The sequence below is a fragment of the Gorilla gorilla genome, chromosome 6, assembly GCF_029281585.2.
Source record: "Gorilla gorilla gorilla isolate KB3781 chromosome 6, NHGRI_mGorGor1-v2.1_pri, whole genome shotgun sequence".
NCBI lineage: Eukaryota > Metazoa > Chordata > Mammalia > Primates > Hominidae > Gorilla > Gorilla gorilla.
The window spans coordinates 53,530,910-53,551,494 of record NC_073230.2 but is presented as its reverse complement, the minus strand read 5'-3'; the positions used below and the strand labels follow the sequence as shown (position 1 = coordinate 53,551,494).

General features: G+C 46.8%; 1 protein-coding gene and 1 long non-coding RNA gene across 5 annotated transcripts in view; one reads left to right on the top strand and one right to left on the bottom strand.

Annotated features, from left to right (window-relative positions):
* Positions 1–6,592, top strand: part of LOC101126300 (uncharacterized) — a 45,252-nt gene extending 38,660 nt beyond the window's left edge. Inside the window, exons 10-12 of one of the 3 annotated variants that reach the window (XR_008667534.2) lie at positions 1,820–1,949; positions 2,806–5,789; positions 6,119–6,592. This is a non-coding gene — a long non-coding RNA (uncharacterized lncRNA). Of the gene's footprint in view, positions 1–1,819; positions 1,950–2,805; positions 6,094–6,118 lie in introns of those variants that run through there. The other 2 variants (XR_004071004.3, XR_010134674.1) reach the window with 2 other exon arrangements.
* Positions 6,593–7,036: 444 nt separating this feature from the next.
* ADCY1 (adenylate cyclase 1) overlaps positions 7,037–20,585 on the bottom strand; it is a 147,407-nt gene continuing 133,858 nt past the window's right edge. Inside the window, exons 19-20 of one of the 2 annotated variants that reach the window (XM_055347810.1) lie at positions 19,791–19,915; positions 7,037–16,410 (exon numbers count right to left, since the gene is read on the bottom strand). In XM_055347810.1, coding sequence (XP_055203785.1) covers positions 16,108–16,410; positions 19,791–19,915 — 428 coding nt within the window. In that variant the 3' untranslated portion in view covers positions 7,037–16,107. Of the gene's footprint in view, positions 16,411–19,744; positions 19,916–20,585 lie in introns of both variants that reach the window. The other variant, XM_055347811.2, reaches the window with a different exon arrangement.

Below are 20,585 nucleotides of genomic sequence, written 5' to 3'. Positions count from 1 at the left end.
CTGGTTACTTTCATTTTCAGAACTTTTGATCCATTGCTTAATTGGAAAAGTATATGGCAGGTTTGCATGTAGAAGTAAGTTTTCTTTCAGTGAAGAAATATCCTTGAGTTAAATAACATTTTATTCTAATTTACGCAATTGCGAAAACAGATCATCTTAATTAAGAAAAACTGGTAGCCAGTATTCTGTCTTTTTTGTTTTGTTTTTAACATTTTCACTCTAGCTCTCTTGCCTGCTTCCTTTATAGAAAAGATTGCTATGATGGTCAGAAATATTTAGCCAAATAAGGAGAAAAGACACCATAATAAGAGTGTGTCAAATCAGGGTTAAAATGACCAGCCTTAAAGTTATGGGTGAAATCCAAGGTCTGGTTTTTGTCTTTAAGCCATGAGTTAATTCTTTTCTTAAAATTAGTGTATTACAATAAAATTTACCCATTTAAAATATAAACCTTAATGGTCAAAGCCTGTTTTTATGGAGACAAAACAAGCATGCTTTATTAACAAATTCAAAGAAGGATCTACCTCATTTAATTTGTCCCAGGGTATTGAATAATTTTCAGAGACTCTCAAAGCAAAGAGCCCACTTCTCTTTCTGCTCCTGGGCTGAAAGCACTAGGTACTTTGGTATTCTCTTGTGTCTCTGTGAGTAAGTATATTGGCCTTAACATAAATCCCACCTGTAAATATATCTCAGTGTGAAAAATTTTGAACACAATTGTCCAAAGAGATTTGAGTCCATGGACTTTAACATCAACAGAGTGAACTTTTTTTTTTATTTAACTATGCTTATGTGTATATTCTGGCATTTAAAAAAATAAAATATTTGCTTCTGATTATCTCTAAAGTATGTGTGTGTGTTTTAAATCATTGAATTTAAGACTGAAATATTTGAGTTAAGTGGAATTATTATTATTTTTTTTTTTTTTTTTGAGACAGAGTCTCTCTCTGTCACCCAGGCTGGAGTGCAGTGGCGTGATCTCGGCTCACTGCAAGTTCCACTTCCCAGGTTCATGCCATTCTCCTGCCTCAGCCTCCCGAATAGATGGGTCTACAGGCGCCCACCACCATGCCCAGCTAATTTTTTGTATTTTTTTTTTTTTTCAGTAGAGACGGTGTTTCACCATGTTAGCCAGGATGGTCTTGATCTCCTGACCTCGTGATCCACCCGCCTTGGCCTCCCAAAGTGCTGGGATTACAGGCATGAGCCACCACGCCCGGCCAAGTGGAATGAATTTTCAAGAGCATTGAAGTTACCATAAGGGGCCTAGAAATACTCTGTATACCTAAATAGTGCTCTAGGTATTGACTAGTAGTGATTTCCAGCATATCAGTTCAGTTACCAAAATAAATAATAATATTGTTCATTTTTGTGGTGTTAGTAGCTGTCTTAGAAGAGATTGTAACACTTGAAATTTTGGTAAAACTAAAAATACTCTACATACATTAACTTCATTACTCATTTTCTGTTTTTCATGTTAAAATGTTGTTTAAAGAACAAAATTAAATGATTTTCTTCTGATATTTTATTCTGTGAATGTATTTTGGGAATTTTTTCCCCCATTTTCCTTCTACACTTTATTTGGTATGTCATCATCCTTAGATTTGATATGTAGTAGGTTTAGAGAATATCTTTGCTTTTTACATTTTTTTCATAAGTTTTATATATGAAATATCATGGAAAGAAGTTCTAGGTTATAAATATATTAATAATGGCATATATACATTTATAGCATCTCTGTTTTCATCAAACTGTTTCATAGTTCTATTATAATTTTTATTCACAAACATTTAATGATTACCCTTAATATTTGTGACAGGAGCCCTCTGGCACAAATGGAAGAAGAAAGAAGGGAGCAAGTAGCTAAAATTAAGAAGATGGAGATGGAGCAGGTGTTTGAGATGAAGGTCAAAGAAAAAGTTCAAAAACTGAAGGACTCTGAAGCTGAGGTAATCAGTCCAATATTCCATCTCTTAGCAGACATTGTGTTCCTTTTTAAATAGTATCTTCAGTAAAATTTACAGATAATATAACCTTCTTATACATATTTTTTAAAAATTAATACCCTAGCATAACAAAATGGAGAAATTTCTACAAGCAAGCACTGTTTACAATAAAATAATACAGACTTCAATACATAAGTGCTTGGACATAGTGTATTAGGTATGACAGCATAATAGAGTACTTACAATGAATTATTAAAGTTATAATGAACAAGTGTGAGTTGTGAAAAATAAAATTGTAAGCCATTCCATACAGGTGGCATAAGAACACTAAAAATGAGAGTTTGGGCTGGATGTATGCACAAAAATTAGTGTTAGGATAATAATAATTGACCAGACTTATTTGTGTATGAATGAAAAAGAGGGAAATAACCTTTATTGAACTAAAGACATGCCTGGATAAATTACACACAGTTAAAGGAGAGAAAATTAGGGAATGTGATATTTTTGCTAACAGGTTGGGCCTTATTTATAATGTAGTGTCAAGGTAACTCCTAGCGTCGCAACATTGGGCAGGGTAATGACAAAACATCCCAGCAGACATATCTACTATCTTGAAACCCTTCTAGATGTCGAGTTATACATTTAGTTTCTATTAATCAAAAAGACGGAGACATTTCCTTCAGTAGGTGGCAAGAAAGAAAAGATGGAGAAAAGGATAAACTTAACATAAGAATCCATAGAGCAGTAGTTTGATAGATATCTGAGAATAGTAGGAAAAAAATTGGGTAATCCCAAAATAAATCAGTAATTTCAGTATGAAGTTTTCTCAACATAAATCTGTTATAATTAAAAATTACAGGCCTTCGGGAAGTGTCGAGTCCGGGACGCCCAGCGCCGGCCGGAGCAGGTGGAAGGGAAGCGCAGCTCGGTCCGCGTAGGTGGAGGGGACGTGAAGCCTCCCTGAGGTGATGGTCGAGGAAGGGCTCTACGGCTCCCAAGCTAGGCCAAATGCCTTCAGCGGCCGCGCCCGGGCGCCCCTTCCCCTGTGGGGCAACCCTAGCCCGGGACGCGTGAACCACCTCCGTAGCCGCCCCACCAGCACCCCCAGCCGTGCGCCCCTGCACCATGCAGCTGCCCTGCGCATGGAGCCGCGAGGGACAGCAGGCCCAGCCCTCAGCACCACCTGCCTGCCAGGAGGTTCGGGAAACTGGCGCCGCAGCGGAGAGGGCATCGGTCCAACGCCTCCCCCGAGGCTCAGCTGTGGGCTCCCAGGCATAGGCACCCATGACCCTTCTGTGTTGTTTGTCTTTGTATAGTCTGCCAATGTGGATCCTGACTCCTGAGAGAAGTAGCTCACCGTGACGAAGCTGCCTTTGCTTTTATCAATTTGCAAATCAAAGAAGGGGGACATATTGGGAGCAGGCCCCCCAAAATCTGGCCATAAACTGGCCACAAAACTGGCCATAAACAAAATCTCTGCAGCACTGTGACATGCTCATGACGGCCATAACTCCCACGCTGGAAGGTTTTGGGTTTACCGGAATGAAGGCAAGGAACACCTGGCCTGCCCAGGGCAGAAAACCACTTAAAGGCATTCTTAAACCACAAACAGTAGCATGAGCGATCTGTGCCTTAAGGGCATGTTCCTGCTGCAGATAACTAGCCAGACCCACCCCTTTATTTCCGGCCATCCCTTCATTTCCCATAAGGGATACTTTTAGTTAATTGAATATCTATAGAAACAATGCTAATGACTGGTTTGCTGTTAATAAATCCGTGGGTAAATCTCTGTTCAGGGCTCTCAGCTCTGAAGGCTGTGAGACCCCTGATTTCCCACTTTACACCTCTATATTTCTGTGTGTGTGTCTTTAATTCCTCTAGCACCACTGGGTTAGGGTCTCCCCGACTGAGCTGGTCTCGGCACTTCTCTTTGCCTTGAAAGCAGTTACAGCGGACCTTCCTGGCATCAGAAAAAGGCCTCCAGAAACAGAGACACAGGTACTAGCAATTCCAAATTATCCAGAGCACTTCTAAATTTGTAAGATCTGAAGGAAATGTCTGCCATCTATATTCTCAGCCACACTTAGTTTCTTAATCTGCAAGATGGAATTAATAATAGTACTTACTTTATGATGCTGTTGCAGAAATTCATTGAGTTGCTACACGCCAAACACTGAGAACCCAGCTGGGCATATAATAAGCATTCTATTGCATGGCATTATTGCCATCATTTTTACTTCTATTACTGCTACTGCTTGTAACTGTTTGTACTTTTTTGATATGAAAGTCCACCATCAGGGAGCACTGTAGTGGAAAAGGTATTAGGCCAGGCATAGCCTTTAGTTCTCTGGCCTTGGGTCCTTCATCTGTGATATTCAGTTAACAATACCTAGCCAGTAGGGGTGTTAAAGATTAAATAAATGTGAGAATGTACCTGTTGCTTAATCTTCCTCAAAGGGTTATGGACTCTCAGAGCCAGAAGAAGGTCATCTCTCCTTTGCTCCTCGTATGCTGGGATCTGCCACATCAATGGCAACAGCTGGGCCTCCAGAATTTGCTCCAGGGTGTTTGGAAGTCCTGACACCCTCCTGATCTTCTCTGTAACATGCACACTTTGGCCTGTGTCAGTTTGCTGGAACCACATCAGGCCGGCCCTCTTCCTGGGACAAAATTCTTTTTCTTTCTTTCTTTCTTTCTTTTTCTTTTCTTTTTCTTTTTCTTTCTGTTTCTTTCTCTTTCTTTTTCTTTCTGTTTCTCTCTCTTTTCTTTCCTTTCTCTTTTTCTTTCTTTCCTTCCCTTTCTTCCTTCCTTCCCTTTTCTTTTCTTTCTACTGTGACATGATCTTGGCTCACTGCAATCTCTCTCTCCTGGGTTCAAGTGATTCTACTGCCTCAGCCTTCAAAGTAGCTGGGATTACAGGTTTGCACCACCATGCCCGGCTAATTTTTTGTATTTTTAGTAGAGACAGTGTTTCACCATGTTGGCCAGGCTGGTCTCCATCACCTGATCTCAGGTGATCCACCCACCTCAGCCTCCCAAAGTGCTGGGACTACAGGCATGAGCCACCACGCCTGGCCGAGAGACAGTTAAGTTATACTTTAAATGATAATAGGCCTCCCCCAAAACTCAGCTGCTTTTGTAAAGCTAATGGGAGGCCATCAGGCTGGGGGCAAGGAGGAGAGCCCGGATCCTGCTAAGGTGCAGACATAAACGAGTATCAGCCATTATTCTGGAGGTTATAAGATATGCACCTTCCCCAATTACCCCTGCAAATCACACCATTATTGTAGATTGGCCCTTAGAGTATCTTTTCAGGTTTTTTGGCATGTCTGACACTCATGGCTCTACTTGGACCCACCAACCCTGCTCCTATGGCTCCACCCAGAAGCCATTCAGCCTAGAGGACAGCTCTGACCCCCCTGTGATTTCATACAATCAGCAGCAAGTAACTGTTACCTCACCATCCCCACCCCTTCCGCCAGACTGCCTTTGAAAAACCTCTAACCTGTGAGCACGAGATGATTCCAGAACAAACTCTGTCTCCCATGTGGCATGACCAGCCTTCGGTCTCTTAAACTCTTTCTCTACTATAATGCCATGGTCTTTATGCAGCAGGCAGGAAGAATTCAGGTGGTTACAATTCCGTATGTGCTTTTCGATTATTTTTCTACTGGGCTATTGCTCTCTTCATAATGATTTTTTTAATTTCTCTCTATAAGGAACTGATTTCATCTGAAATTGAAGAGACAGAGAAAAACTATAGACCACTCATGATGGTTGTTATATGTGCTTGGCTGGGCCATGGGTCCCAGTGTTTGGCGAAACACAGTGGCAGATGTCCCTGTGAGTAGATGTTGCTTTGAAGGTATCTTTTAGATGCGATGAACATTTGTAATCAGTAGACTTTGAGTAAGGCAGATAGCCCGTCACAATGTGGATGGGCCTTATCCAATTAGTTGAAGGCCTTTGAAAAAAGACTGAGATCCCAAACGAAGAAGGAATTCTGCCTCCAGACAGCCTTCCAACTCAAGTGGCAACATAACCTCCTCCCTGCGGCTCTAGCCTGCTGGCCTTTCCTATAGACTGCAGACTTGCCAGCCCCACAATCATGTGAGCCAATTCCTTAAAATAAATTCTCTGTCCTGTTTTTGCCCCCTCTCTCTTTCTGACAGCACACACATGCCCTCTTGGTTCTGTTTCTTTGAAGAACCCCAGAAAAACACACAAAGGAAAAACAACTCGATAGACAGAAGATTCTTCAATGACAACAATGGAAGCCATCTTCACCATTCAACTAAACTTGAATGGGATATTATCAAACTTACTTAAAAAAAAAAATTATCAACTGATCGTGTAATCAGTTTTATCTTTTAAGACAGGAGATGAAATAAAGTATTTACAGATGAATGTAAAATGAACTTATCATTGCATCCTGAGCTACAGTAACTTCTGAGAGACCAAAAAAGCAATACTGTCTCAGCAAGATATTCTAAGATACAAGAAAGGCTAGTAAAATAGAGAGTCTCTATTACATTTTAAATATTATCTAAAATGTAACTGTGAGATTCAAAAAGGCACAAGATGAAAACACTGGATAGGAATAGCATGTAATGGGCTGGGCACGGGGGCTCACACTTGTAATCCCAGCACTTTGGGAGGCCGAGGCAGGTGGATCACCTGAGCTCAGGAGTTCCAGACCAGCCTGGCCAACATGGTGAAACCCCGTCTCTACTGAACATACAAAAATCAGCCTGGCGTGGTGGCATGCACCTGTAATCCCAGCTACTTGGGAGGCTGAGGCAGGAGAATGGCTTGAACCCAGGACGCGGAGGTTGTAGTGAGCTGAGATTGCGCCACTGCACTCCAGCCTGGGCAACAGAGCCAGACTCTGTCTAAAAAGAAGAAGAAGAAGAAGAAGAATAGTATGTAATGGGGGGATAACAGTTCATGTGTGGTTTAGTCTAAATGGGGTCACATAGTATTTAATACTTTGAATAATAAAACTTCCCCCAGAAGGTATGTGAAACAGGCAGGAATGTCTTCAAAACATCCACATAACCATTTATTTTTCAACTGAAATGGCCACAGAGTTTAGTCAAGCAATTTTTTTCCTTTATTTTTGTTAAATAAGATTCCAGAAAGTATAGTGCAAACACTCAGTAGAAAAGTTGCAATTAAGAAATGTACATTCACATTTAACATTTCAGTCCATTCACTTTTTTAAAATAAAAATAGGACAAATTATTCAATTACTTGTCTCAATTTAACAATCTTGAAAAAGACTGGAAGGTACTCTACAGTGTTCAGTTGACATAAAAATAGACCCGTATTGATCATACAAATCTATCATGAGAAGTTACCCAGTGAGAGTGAGTTATTGTAATTCTGAATGTACTCATCGTGTTTCTCACTTCTACAGAAGCATCCTCAGTGAGTTGTATTGTGTGAGAAAATGACACCCTTGCCCACATCACTCTCCATTCCATAGAGGGACACAACCCTATCTAGCCAAACCCAGAAGAACGCAGGCGCTTACACAACTTTTCTCGGACAGTCGAGAAAATCCAAAAGTGGGCTTTGGGCTTACCTTAAATAGGAATGGAATCTACCACTACGAGATGGTCATCATAATAAGGACATTGTTGTTTGAGCGGGGGATGTGCAATCAGTATAAATGAGGATGGCGGAGGAGGAAGAGTGGTGACTGAAGGGAGGTGGTGCATAATAAGTGCACGAGCCACACAAAGCTCAGGCTCCACGGGCCTCGCCTTGGCTCCCAGGGATGCTCTGCAGCCAGCGGGCGGGCGGATGACCTGAGGTCGGGCCTGGGCCTGTCCCTTTGTGCATGCGGCGTGATTTCAAATTCAAACTAAGTTCCACACCATTAGGAGTTTTCACGGCATGCAGTTCCAGAGTGCAAATGGCTTGCATATGTGCAGTTTTTACAGGTGGAAGGCAAGACCATACATCCCTCCCACACTGGGCGTGCCTCCTAGTGGACAGTTGTATGCAAGAGGCGGTGATGGGCTCCCTCAGGATCCCCCAATGTGGGAATGGTCCCCTGAGACTTGTGCTTCATGTGCCTGGGGCCCAGAGTTGGGTGGGGGGGTTGCTGGTGGGAGGTGAGAAACAAGTTCTGGCTGCCGTCGGGCCAGCTTCCCACTGCCCTCACCTGGGAGGTGGATGCCCACAGGCAGGATGCTCTGGGCTACTGTTGCACAGTCCTGCACGAGATATTTATTCAGCCCACAAGATTTAATAGATCTCTTGGGAGTTCATCTAGGCTATTACGTCTGTTTAAACATTAATTCTCAATAAGTGCCTGAAAGCTCTTTTGAAAGCAACCTATCTGAAGGTCTGAAACACCCGGTACCAGCAGGAACCAATGCCCAGGAGAGGGTCAGAGCACATGTGCTCTGGTGGTTGTCAAATCTCTCACCATCCATCATAAGCCCTCTGAACTCCTGCTGAAATCGGCCCTTTGAACATCCTCTAACCCCTGGGAAGGCACCCGGACCCACCTTTACCTCACCAGCAGCATATGACAATAACATTAAATGGCTCTACAGCAGAGGAAGATGAAAGTAAAAGTAGCAAATCCAACCAATGGCCTTCCCATAGCTCACAGAACTCCTGAGCAGAAGCTGAGCAGGGAAGAAATGGTGTGTAGTTTCAGGGTGTCTGGAGGTGCCACCATTTCTCCCCATTTGATGTCAGAGAGGCTTTACAGAAAAATAAGGCAACAGCTCTTAAGGAGATTCTGTATATTTGAAATTAGACGCAATGACAGGTTTCGCTCAAATACAGTTTTAGAATATAGTCTGATATGACAAAGTAGGGATTTTTAAAGCCTAACATTTTATTTCCTTGCTGGGGATCAGTTAGTAAAGAAGGAGGAATTCCTCTTACCCAAGAGGAATTGCATTGCTTTAATTTAGCAATGTGAGGTAAGGCCTGCCAGTGCCAGGGAGGACTTAGGCACCTGCTCTGAGGGCGGGCAGTTGGAGCGAGTCTCACCCATTGCGGGGACAGCCTTGGCTGCATTCAGAACCCACCTGCTGAGGTGGCCCCTCCACCACTTGGGCACTAGCATGTGGATGAGCTAGAGTTCTCCATCAAAACCAACACAAATCTTGCAGATGTTGCTGTTAGCAAAGAGGCACTAAACGTAATGGAAAACACAAGGGCTTGGAACTGGATAGAGCAGGAATGGAACCCTGGTCCTGCCTCTCAGGGCTGTGTGACTTTACTCAAGTCCCCAACCTCTCTGGGCCTCAGTTTCTTCACTGTCAACATAAGGAGTATAATACCACCTCCCTCCATGGGCTGTTTGAAGTAGAGAGTGAGGTGAAGCACACAGAAGGTGCATAGTTACTGTAAAGCCCGACTTAGATACTAGTGATGAGTGTTTCCTTTATTTGTGGTCATGGCAAAAGACCCATGGAGACTGTGGTAACCAGGTGGGAGAGTGACAAGTGCCCTTCCCCTGTGGTTATCGGTGTATTAATAGAACATATTGAATCTGGTGATGGGTAGAAGGAAACTCACTAATTTCCCAAAGAATGAAGGAGTTGTGCCTAAAATGAGTGACCCCTGTCAGGTACAAAAACACAGCATTAGGCCAGGTGGCTACCACTGTGGTCGATTTTCTGATTTCTTTCTCTTTTTTTTGAGACAGAGTCTTGCTCTGTCGCCCAGGCTGGAGTGCAATGGTGCAATCTCGGCTCACTGCAACCTCCGCCTCCCGGGTTCAAGCGATTCTCCCACCTTAGCCTCCCGTGTAGCTGGGACTACAGGCTCCCGCCAACACGCCCAGCTAATTTTTTTTTGTATTTTCGGTAGAGACGGGGTTTCACCATGTTGACCAGGCTGGTCTTGAGCTCCTGACTTCAATGGATCCACCCGCCTCCGCCTCCCAAAGTGCTGGGCTTACAGGCATGAGCCACTGCGCCCGGCCTGATTTTCTGATTTCAAAGATGTTTTTCCCAGTCTATTGTGAAGCACAACCCAAGAAGGTCACCTGTCTATTGTTGCTCTTCCACTGCACAGCTGAGAGAGAACGAAGCTGACAGACACTCAGCTGGGAAGGCCTGGCCTCCAAATTGGCTCCTGGTAACTGGAGGGGAGCTGGAGGGCCGAATTCCTGCAGCGGTCACCGCCCTGAGGCTCTCTCTACAGCCTCTGCACACCGAGAACCCAAAAGGAAAAAATAAGTAACCAAACCAAAGAAAATGGAACCTAGTTAGTGCCTCAATGCCCCTGGAGTTCAGTGCTGATGTAGTAGATGATAAAGTTGACTTGATGTCTGAGATGCTGCTGCCCCTGCCCAGACCTTCTCCTCTAATAACAAGGATTTTCTGAGGGAAATCACATCAGGGCATTCGGGGATGGTTCCCCAAATGCCCTGCGTGGCAGTTATCTGACTGTATTCAAATTTAATTTTGTTCCTCATATGAATCCCATGAACAAATGATTAATTTTCATTTGGCTTATGCTATGCAACACACAGATGTGCATGACACACACGACAGAAACACATGTTCACACATGTAATGCAGGCACACACATGGATTTGAATTAAGCACAGCCTCTAGTGGAGTATCTATTTTTTAAGGTAGTGAACAGACTTCATATGGAACAGAATAGATCAAATTTTCAGGGAAGTTTAAAAATACAAATATATGCATCATTTCACAATGGCATGTTGTTTAGGGAAGTCTAGCCCCAAAATGTGTGGCAACTGAAATGGAATCTGGTGTTTCTGGAATGGACCACGGAGGTGACAGATATCCTCACATCCTAGTACAGGATCTGCTTTCACTAAGTGTATGAACAGAAGGATAAGGCAGGAAGCCCCTAGAATACTTTCCAGTGCGTGCCCCAGGGCTCCTCTAGGTGAGCGGAGGGCTCCAAGCTCCCCACCGTGTCTGTCTGGGGCTGTGCTCATGGGCACTTGGCCCTGTGCAGGAGGAATGTCTATGTGCAGGAAGCAGCCGCCCTGGCTGGGGCTCTGCCCCCTGCTGCTGGCCCCCAGCCCACCCCGTCTGCCTCCAGAGACCCCTCTGCCTTCACAGCCCTGGGAGCCCTGCATCCAGCAGCCCATGCCCATGTCCTCTCCCAAGGCCGGGGCCTGCCCTTCAGCTCCCTGCTGTCAGTTCACACAGAATCACAGACACTGCAGCTTACAGACGAACCCCGTGTGGCACTCATTCCCCAACGGCAGGGCCTGACCACACTCAGATCACCCAAATCCATCTGTGGAAAACCACAACTATGAGAAGAGCCTTCCTCCTGCTGAGCCCACTGAGCCTTCCTCAAAGTCTACCCTGGGCTCCATCCTGGCCTGCCCTCCATGCAGGGGGAGCAGTCCTCAGGCCCTGCCCCTGCTCCTGATGCCCCCACCCAGGGGGGCTCCTTGGCTCCAGCCCCTCCCCCAAGGCTCAGTCCAGCTGGGATGCTGGTCTCAGCCCACCCAGCTCTGCTTGACTTGGTGGGTGCAGTGAGGGCCGGGACTGAGAAAGGTTGAAGCAACTCCATTTCCCCTACTGCCCATTTTTGCCAACTACGGACACCTGCCTGCAGCATCTCCTGCCTGGTGCCAAAGAGCATGGAATGATTTGTGCACTGATGGTTATTTGGGGTATGTGAGTTCCTCGAATAAGACCCCTCTCTTGGACACCCCCAAGCTCAATTTGAAGGCCTAAGCCACCCAGTTCGACCTTCTCACACCCAGGCAAGCCTAGCATGGGGCCCCCAGGCCTGAACAGGTGTCCTGTTCAGAGGGCTCTTCTACCAGGATGGTACCAGCATTGTGGAAGGTGAATGGGGACAGCCTTCAGAGTGCCACCATTTCCTTAAAATGGCCTATCACAGGTAAGCCTTGATATGTTATCCTTTAGACTCTGCACCAAACCAACAAACTGCAGCATACCACCGTTGGTCAGTGTGAGGCCAGTACTGAGGCTCATCAATTGGAACAGATCTTGGATGGAGTGGGTGCCTTTGCCTCCTTCCTTCCTCATCCAAGCAAGGGTGTGGTGACAATGACCTGATCGGGGTTTAACGCCGGCTCTGTCTGCTCACCAGACCTGGGGTGCTGAGCTCTGACCAGCCTGGGCAGCCCAACCCACAGGAACTGCGGTTTCATAGCTGGGTCTTCAGGAAGGGGTGGGGGCTTTGGGAGTGGCAGCTCCCCGCCTCCCACCACCCCAAGCCAGAGAATGGGGCAAACTTGTATGCATGGCTTATCTCTAAATAACTAATCTGCTTCGGACCAGACTCATCTCTACAGTATAGAGTTAGAGTTATTGCTTCTATGACAGGTGTTCCAGAAGCCCTGGTGGCTTTAAAGTCTGAGAAACACGGGCTGGCAACTTGGGTTGCTGGGTCTGTAGGGGCGTCCTCCTGCAGGATACAGACACCCCGCAGGCATGGACCACCCGGGCCGGCATGGTCCCTGCAAGCAACTGCAAGCATTCCGGGGCTGTGTTCTACTCTACGGCATCAGGCATGAAAGGCATGCAAGGGTTGCGAGGGGAGCACACAGGGTCATTTCCAAAGGGCCACAGCATGGCCAAGCAGGTGCTGAGGTGGGTGTGGGGCTTGTCTTCATTTTTGGTACGAGTAAACAGGCAGCACCTGTCACTGGTGCACTATTTACAAAGCCTCTTCAATAAATAATTTAGAGAGAATCCTACCCGAATGGCTCTAACATTTGTACATGAATATTGTACATGATTAAAAATAAATAAGGCAATATAATACAGTTTTCCCAAATAAAAAGGAAGTTGTTTTTCACCAAACCCCAAGGAACATTATGGCTAAACACAGTTCCTGAACTCCCAGGAAGTGGCTGGGGTTTGGAGTTGCTGATGATGGAGATGTTTGCCCCTGAAGTGGAGACTTTGCCAAGTCTGCCATGGGGTCCTTTCCAGAACAGTCGTGAGCCCAGAGAAGGCAGCATGGTCCCCGCGACGGCTTCCTCTCACTGCCCTACAAGTGGCCACATCTTGGGCAGCTTCCAGGACGTACATGTGTGACCTCCCGGCTCTGTGGACCCCAGGCACAGCACAGCGTGGCTGGCTCTCTTCTCAGTCTCACAGGCCAAACCAAGGTGTCGCTAGACTGGGCTCCACTCACGCCTGGAGGCTCTGGGGTGAATCTGCTTCAGGCTCACTTGGGTTGTTTCCAAACTCAGCTCCTTCTGGTTGTGTGAGCGACACCCAGCTTCCTTGCTGACTGGTGCTGGGGTTGTGGAGTGGCCTCTGGTGTTGGCTCCTGGCCCCTTGTCTTTAAGCCAGCAATGACGGCACCATCTCTGTGACACTTCAAATCTTTCCAGGCTCTCCTGCCTCCCTCAGCCATTCCAAGGGGTCACTGAGCCCACCCAGATAAACCAAGTTCCCCTCCCATCCTTAGATCCCTAACCCTAATTCCACCTGCAAAGTCCCCTTTGCTGTGTGACAGCACCTGGCCACAGGGCTTAGAACTGGGGCATGGACACTTTTGGGGTTCACTCCTCTGTCTACCCACCACCTGGATAGCCGAAGGTGGGCAGCGGCACTGGGGGCAACAGGGTTGGCTGTGCCAGGGGCTCTGCACCCTTCTCAACAGCTCGTGGGTCAAGGACAGCACCACGGTGAGCTGGGGGAGCCAGGGCAGCCACACTCACCACCACTGCACTACTCCCTCACAGGCTCCCTGTGGCTCCTGTCTGAAGTGACTGCTTCAAATCCGGCTGGGATAGACAGATGAGGATGAGAAAATCCTAGTGGAAAGGGGACCATAAGGACAAACTATTTGTCCTGAAGAGAGGAAAGCACAGGAGCAGGGACAAGGCAGGGCCCGGAGGAGAGGTTGACAGCAGGGCCCCAGCCAGGATCTCAGCCCACAGACGGCTCAGATGGACCCTGGGTCCTCAGGATAAGCTCAGGAGCCCTCGATGGCAGCCTGGAGATTCCACATAAACATTAGGTCCTGTGATGTCCCAATAGCAGCAAGAGGCCCTGCAAGCACCTCCTTCTGCCCTAGGACCTCACAGGAGCCCAGCCCCCACCGGCACAAGGTGATGCCAGAACACCAGGAACATGAGTGGACAGCGACATGAGGACCACCCAAGGAAGATGAAAGGTGCCCGAGCTCTGCCCTCGAAGTCTCCAGTGGGTCCATGGGGTCAGCCTACCTGTGGGGTCATGTGGCCTGGCCTGGGAGCTCCCTGTCATAATCGGGGGAAGGTGCTGGAAAGGCATTGGTCAAAATCACTCTGCAAGAAGGTGTCTGGAGACCATCCTGCCTCTTGCACCATCACAGAAGCCACAGCCTAATCCACACCCTAAGGACAGGCAGACAGGGGCCCCTACATGCAGCCTCTACCCGCCTCCCCTGCCCACCTCTGTCCGGACTCCTGTCTCAGCTGGAAGCGCCAGGCATCACTGCACTGGCCGCCCTGCAAAGCCCTCAGGGTCTGGCCTCCCCCAGCTATGGCCCAGGCCCCTGCTGCCCCCACATGGCCACACAGCTGAGGCAGGGTCAGCCCCTCCCTGTGCAGGGGGCTGCCTCTGATGGCAGCAGCCAAGGACATCACCCACCTGTGTGGACAGGGATCAGCCTGGAGCAGGTCCCACACACAGGTCTACACTCCAGGGAAGGAAGTCTGGGCTTCTCTCTGCTCCTATTCTGAAAAGTCGGGGCCCTCAGGAAAGGGTTACAGCTGTTGAGGAGCAGTGAGGAGGCGGACCCCCAACCCTGCTGGCTTTGAGCATAGGCAGGGCTCAGGCCTCATCTGTAGTCCACAGAAACCTCTCTGACCACATCTCAGAGCAGTGGGTCTTTAGACATTCCTCTACTATGGTACCTACCCAGAAGCTTCCCTCCCATTTTAGCTGCCTTCCTCCCTGTGACCGAGATCCAAGGTTTCCACATGCCAGACCTCTGTCCACTATTTCTGGATGGTGCCTTCCCACTGGCCCTCCTGGACCCCGTCCCCCTCATCCTTATTTTCATCTTCATTGTGACTATTTAGACATGCACATAGGAGGTTGTCAGACGTCAGATGTCAACACTATCACCTGCAGTCAATTTCCCTGCAAATTACAACAGGGACACCTGCACTCACGACCATCAGCCAATTCTGAAACTTCGTCCTGGAGGGTTGGTTCTGCCGGAGAAACAACATCTTCCATCAAGGAGACTTGCTCATGGGTGTGACAGCCGCTCATATTCAACAGAAGTGGAGCCTCACACTGTTGTTGCTAAATGTAAAGGATCCAAGATGCCACAGGGAAAAGAAGAAATGACACCCTTCGTTTTCTCTGAACAAACACAGTGCCGGTGCAAGATGGGGAATGTCCAGGTGTTTTAGGAGCTGGAAGCCATTGGCGGAGGGGTGGAGAATGCACAGGTGCAGCAAGAAGCCGATGCTGGCCATGGTTGTGGAGAGGGGGTCACAGGGCCCCCCTGAGAACTCCAGAAGACCTGCCTCTGGCTCTTAGCAAAAAACCACGCTTGAAAGCCAGCAGCCACCACTATCCATGCAGTGAGAGGCAGCTTCTCAATTCTCCCCAGACCGTCCAGTTCAAGAGTGGACAGCTCTGTATTGTGCCTGTGGTGTGAACAACCCCAGGCCTTGTGACCTTCCCAGAGAGGCCTGACTTCCCACTCTGGCTCTTGAAGCCGCTGCCCAGGGCTGGAGCCGCCTGTATGTCAGGTCCCACCTGGGAGGGGTGGACAGGGCTGTCTCAGAGGGCACACTCTCGCAGAGTTCCTCAGTTGCTCTGCCAGCCACACCTCAGCGGCTCTTGCTGTAACCCTGGTGGATGCTCTGAAGGTCCTTACATTGATGCCGACCTGGCCAAACCTGAACAGGCTTGCTGAACAGTGCTCCCTACGCCACGGAGGGAAGGATGGAGTGGACACCTCTCCAGGGAGGCCTGGAAGTGTGCACAGTCGGGTGTCCTCCCCTCACCGAGTCACTGCTGTGCTGTGTCTGCTCGGTGGTTGGCCCTCGGGCCACAGGCCATGCCTGGACAATGCTCCTCCTCCACCCTGGCAAGTGGTTCCCTGCTCTGCTGGTCTGGCTGGTCCTGGCTGGAGCCACTGTGGCATGTGTCACCCCCGGAGCATTCCCACCCCATGTGCACCCCAGAGGCCCACGTGGGCTCCACTAAGCCTCCTTCCCAGCTGCTGCAGAGGGCAGGTACTGGCCTGGGGAGTGTGGAGGGAGCCCGGCCCTGACTGAGACGCCAGGCATGGGGCACACCGGGGGACGTCTGCCCTGAAGGCCAGCTCTCCCAAATGGACACATTTTCCGATCCAAGCCCAGGGACCTGATTTGGGAGCCGTTTCCATCAGTCCTGCCTTCTAGAAAGTATGTCAACATCTCGCCTTTGCCCTTGACACTGACTTTGCCTCGGCACACAAAGTGGTAGGGGCACCTTCTCAGCAGCCGGTGGACTTCCTCAGTCACCTGTTGATGGAGAGAAGTGAGTGTTACTCCAGGGCAATGAGGGGGACTCCTCTGGGAAGAGACCAAAACACTCCATCCTGCATCTGTTGCTGTCCACCCTGACTGCCCAACCCTGGCACTGGGATGTGGCTTTCCCAGCTCAGCCTGGCAGCCAGGGCCCCTACTCTTGCTGAAATCACTTGGGTCACTGTGTAAAAAAGACACAGCCCTGCAAAGACAACCCAGCGGACTCGGAGGAGTCTAAGGGGCCAGCCCCAGGGGAGTCTCACTGCCTGTTCCCTGGACAATAGGAGGAGGCAATGTTCACTGAGCCAGAAAGGGTGGCCCAGGAAGCACCCAGACAGGCAGGCAGGGGGGCACGGCTTGTAGGGACCTAGCACCAGGGTCTGGATGTGAGCTTCCATGGTGGCTCCATGCACTCCATGCCAGAGGCTGTGTGGGACCCAGCTCCAGATGCTAGAACAGAGAAGAGTAGGGTTGACTCTCTGGGTTCAGGACTCTTGGCACCTCAGCAGCCAGCGACATTTACAAGTAGGGCATACAGAATGTAGGGGGCAGAAGGTACCCCCCTCAGCTGGAAGGGGCAGCAAAGAGTAGAGTCTAGGGCAAAGCCTGACTTCCAACTCACTGCTGGGGGCAGAAGCGTGGTGTCGGTGGGGGTGCAAACCAGCCAGTTCACAGGACCCCGGCGTAGCTGCCTCTGCAACCCTGAGTCAGGGGAGGGAGGGACCAGCATACGGAGGGCAGCAGGCAAACTGTCCAGAGAAAACAGAGACATTTCTTGACAGGTTTGCAACCAGTATTTTAGCTCAAAGAATTTCTGCTTCACAAAGTTAGGAAAAAGATAAAGGATGAGAAAATAGTTTCTACTAAATGCAATGAGTCCTGTGAACAGAGGACACGACTGGTATCTCTGCGTTATGTTGGAGGTGTGATCTTGGAACTTCCTCTCTTCCTCCCTATCTCCCTGGCTGCTCCTCACTCTCCCACACACAGTCCATTCAAACCCTGGCATCTTTTGTTAAAAGAACCAAATCCATGCCAACGCCACCTTCTAATGCCCAGAGTTGGGGAGGGTGGCCCCCGTCAGTGTGGCAGGGGTGCTAGGAAGCCCAAGCAGGGGAGGGAGGACAGAGGCCCTGTGAGTGCAAGGGTGATATCCTGGGCAGCCAGGAGACACCTGGCTGGGGATTGGACAGAGGCCACCAGTGAACAGTCTGTGTGTGAGGCAGGGGCAAAATAGGACAGTGGCAGGCCCAGATCTGATTTTAGAAACTTAAAAATGCAATGTTGGTTCGGGGCAGGGGCCAGGCTGGGGTGGGCAGGATGGGGATCCCATGAAGTTCTCCCCTGGCAAGTCCAGTTTTGGGGGAATCCTGCAGAAGGGTGCAGGATACAGTCATTGTAAAAAAAAAGTACACTGTAAAAAAAAAAAGTGTAAGTATATATATATTTATATATTTAATATTAATTTAATATATTTAACATTTGATTTTATTATTTAAATAAAATTATAAAATATTTAAAATTTAAAATAATTTAAAATAAAAATTTAAAACATAAAAATTTATAAAATTATAAAATTATAAAATATATTCATATATTTAATATAATATATAAATATATTATATATTTATATAATATACAATATATTATATTTAATATAATATATATTTATGTATTTAATAAAATATATATTTTATATATTTAATATAATATATAATATATTATATATTTAATATAATATATAAATATATTTATATATTTATTAAATATATAAATATATTTAATAAATATATTTATTTAATATATTTAAATAATAAATAATAAATAATATATTTATATATTTAATATAATATAAAATATATTTATATATTTAATATAACATAAAATATATTTATATATTTAATATAATATAAAAATATATTTATATATTTAATATAATATAAAATATATTTATCTATTTAGTGTAATATATAAAATATATTTATCTATTTAGTGTAATATATAAAATATATTTATATATTTAGTGTAATATATAAAATATATTTATATATTAGTGTAATATATAAAATATATTTATATATTTAGTGTAATATATAAAATATATTTATATATTTAGTGTAATATATAAAATATATTTATGTATTTAGTATAATATATAAAATATATTTATATATTTAGTATATAATATTAATTAATAAAAATTAATTAATATTAATATTTAAATATTGTATATTTTTAAAAGTACATTGTAAAAAAGTATAAGTATATATATTTACACTTCGTGCTATATATATACACATATATGTATATATGTGTATATATACACATATGTATGTACACACACATATATGTATATATACACACGTGTGTATATATATGTGTATATGTGTATACATACGTGTATATATATATATATATACAGCACGAAGTTCTGGAGGTGGATGGTGGTGATGGCTGCACAACCATGTAAATATATTTAATGCCACTCAACCGTACACCTAGAAAAAAGATGACAAATTCAATATATACCTTACTGTGATAAAAGAAATTTTAAAAAAGAGAATGCAGAAGTGCAGCACTGCTCCATGGAAGCCCCATCTATGTTTTGAGCAGGAGAGGAGAGCTCCATGAATATTTTGGCCTACCTGTCCCTTAAACTGCCCCCGTGAATAGCTGCTGTCACGTGCTTGGGGACCAAGCCTTCCCTCCATGGCCTCTGGAGGCCTGCAGTTCCCAGCGAGGGTGGCTGCAGGGCTGTGTGGCCCCTCACAATCTCCATCTTAGTTGTAAGGGCTTCATCCTGGTGGTCATCAAGACCGAGTCAAGTTTCAAATTTGTTCCAAGGGAAATCCCAGAAGCCGAACCACACTCCTCCACACTGAGGAAAAGCAGAGGCTGCTGCCTTCTAAACCTTTCCATGGCTTTTAGAGGGTGTCAGCCACCATGTGTCAGGCCACCTGAGCTGCCCACAAGTTCCTCAGATGAGGTGGACATGCACAGCACCCTCCCTTCAAACACACAAGAAAGCCCTTCCTTCCTATGGCAGCTGGTGGAGTCCGGAGTCCTGGGATGTGCAGAGTGAATGAGAGCCACCAGGCTGCTGGGACCAGCAGCAGGACCCAGTGACTCAGTGCTCCCACTGCTGCACTTGGTCACTCAGGAGCCAGCCCCCAAGGCTAAATAACAAACCAAACAGCAAAATCAAGATGCCCGGGCCAGGATGCCCTCCAGAACAGACAGACCGAAATATGCAGCTCTTTCTGCCCTGCCACTTACGGGCTGTAGACTGGGGATTCAATTCTGGCCCCCTGTGCCTCAGTTTCCTCACCTGAAGAATGGGCACCCATGCCTTCGGGGTTTCTTGGTGAACTGACCTGGATTCTGCCCTGGACCCCTGTGCTATCCATCCGACTGGCCACGTTGACTGTGTTTCCCCAGATGTCGTACTGGGGCCTGCGAGCGCCAATCACTCCAGCCACCACAGGGCCAACATTGATGCCTAGAAAACAGCCAGTACATGACCTGTCATCAGTGGGAAAAGTGTAACTCACCCCACCAGGGCCACCAAATGCACCTGATGCTGCTCCTGGTGGAGAAAAGGCTGCTCCTTTCAGGGCTTTGTTTCCTGGGGTCACCTAGCACCAGGCTCCTTCCTGAAGCATCACACACAGCACCAGAGAGGCAGCTGCCCTGCTGCACAGGCTCCCCTGGGCAGGGTCCCCTCACGACACTGTCCACTGCACTGGGGAACAGCACTGGCTGTTCAAAATGAGTCCTGATCCTAAATAAAAGTCCCCTTTCCTGGAATAGCAGCCTCTGTGCTGAGCCCTACCAGGGGAGCCACTCAGAAGTGTGGCCTTTCAGTATCTGTGATTACAGGGTATGTCTCCAAGTGCATCCTCTCTTCCAGAAAAATAGCAGCTCCGGACCTTTTCTCGGAACATGACCTTATGGCTATTTTAGAGTATGGGCCCCAGAACTAAGCAAGATGGTGCAGAAAGCTCTGAAGGGAGGAGAGGGAGTACCTTCTCTTTTTGTAGCTCAGTGTCCAACTGGCCTCCGGACAGCTGCAGACCAGCTGGACAGCATCGCAACAACCCAGGCACACCCGAACTTGAGTCACCCCTTGTGCAACTTTCTGCAAAGCACTCACCCTCTCTGAGCCTGGA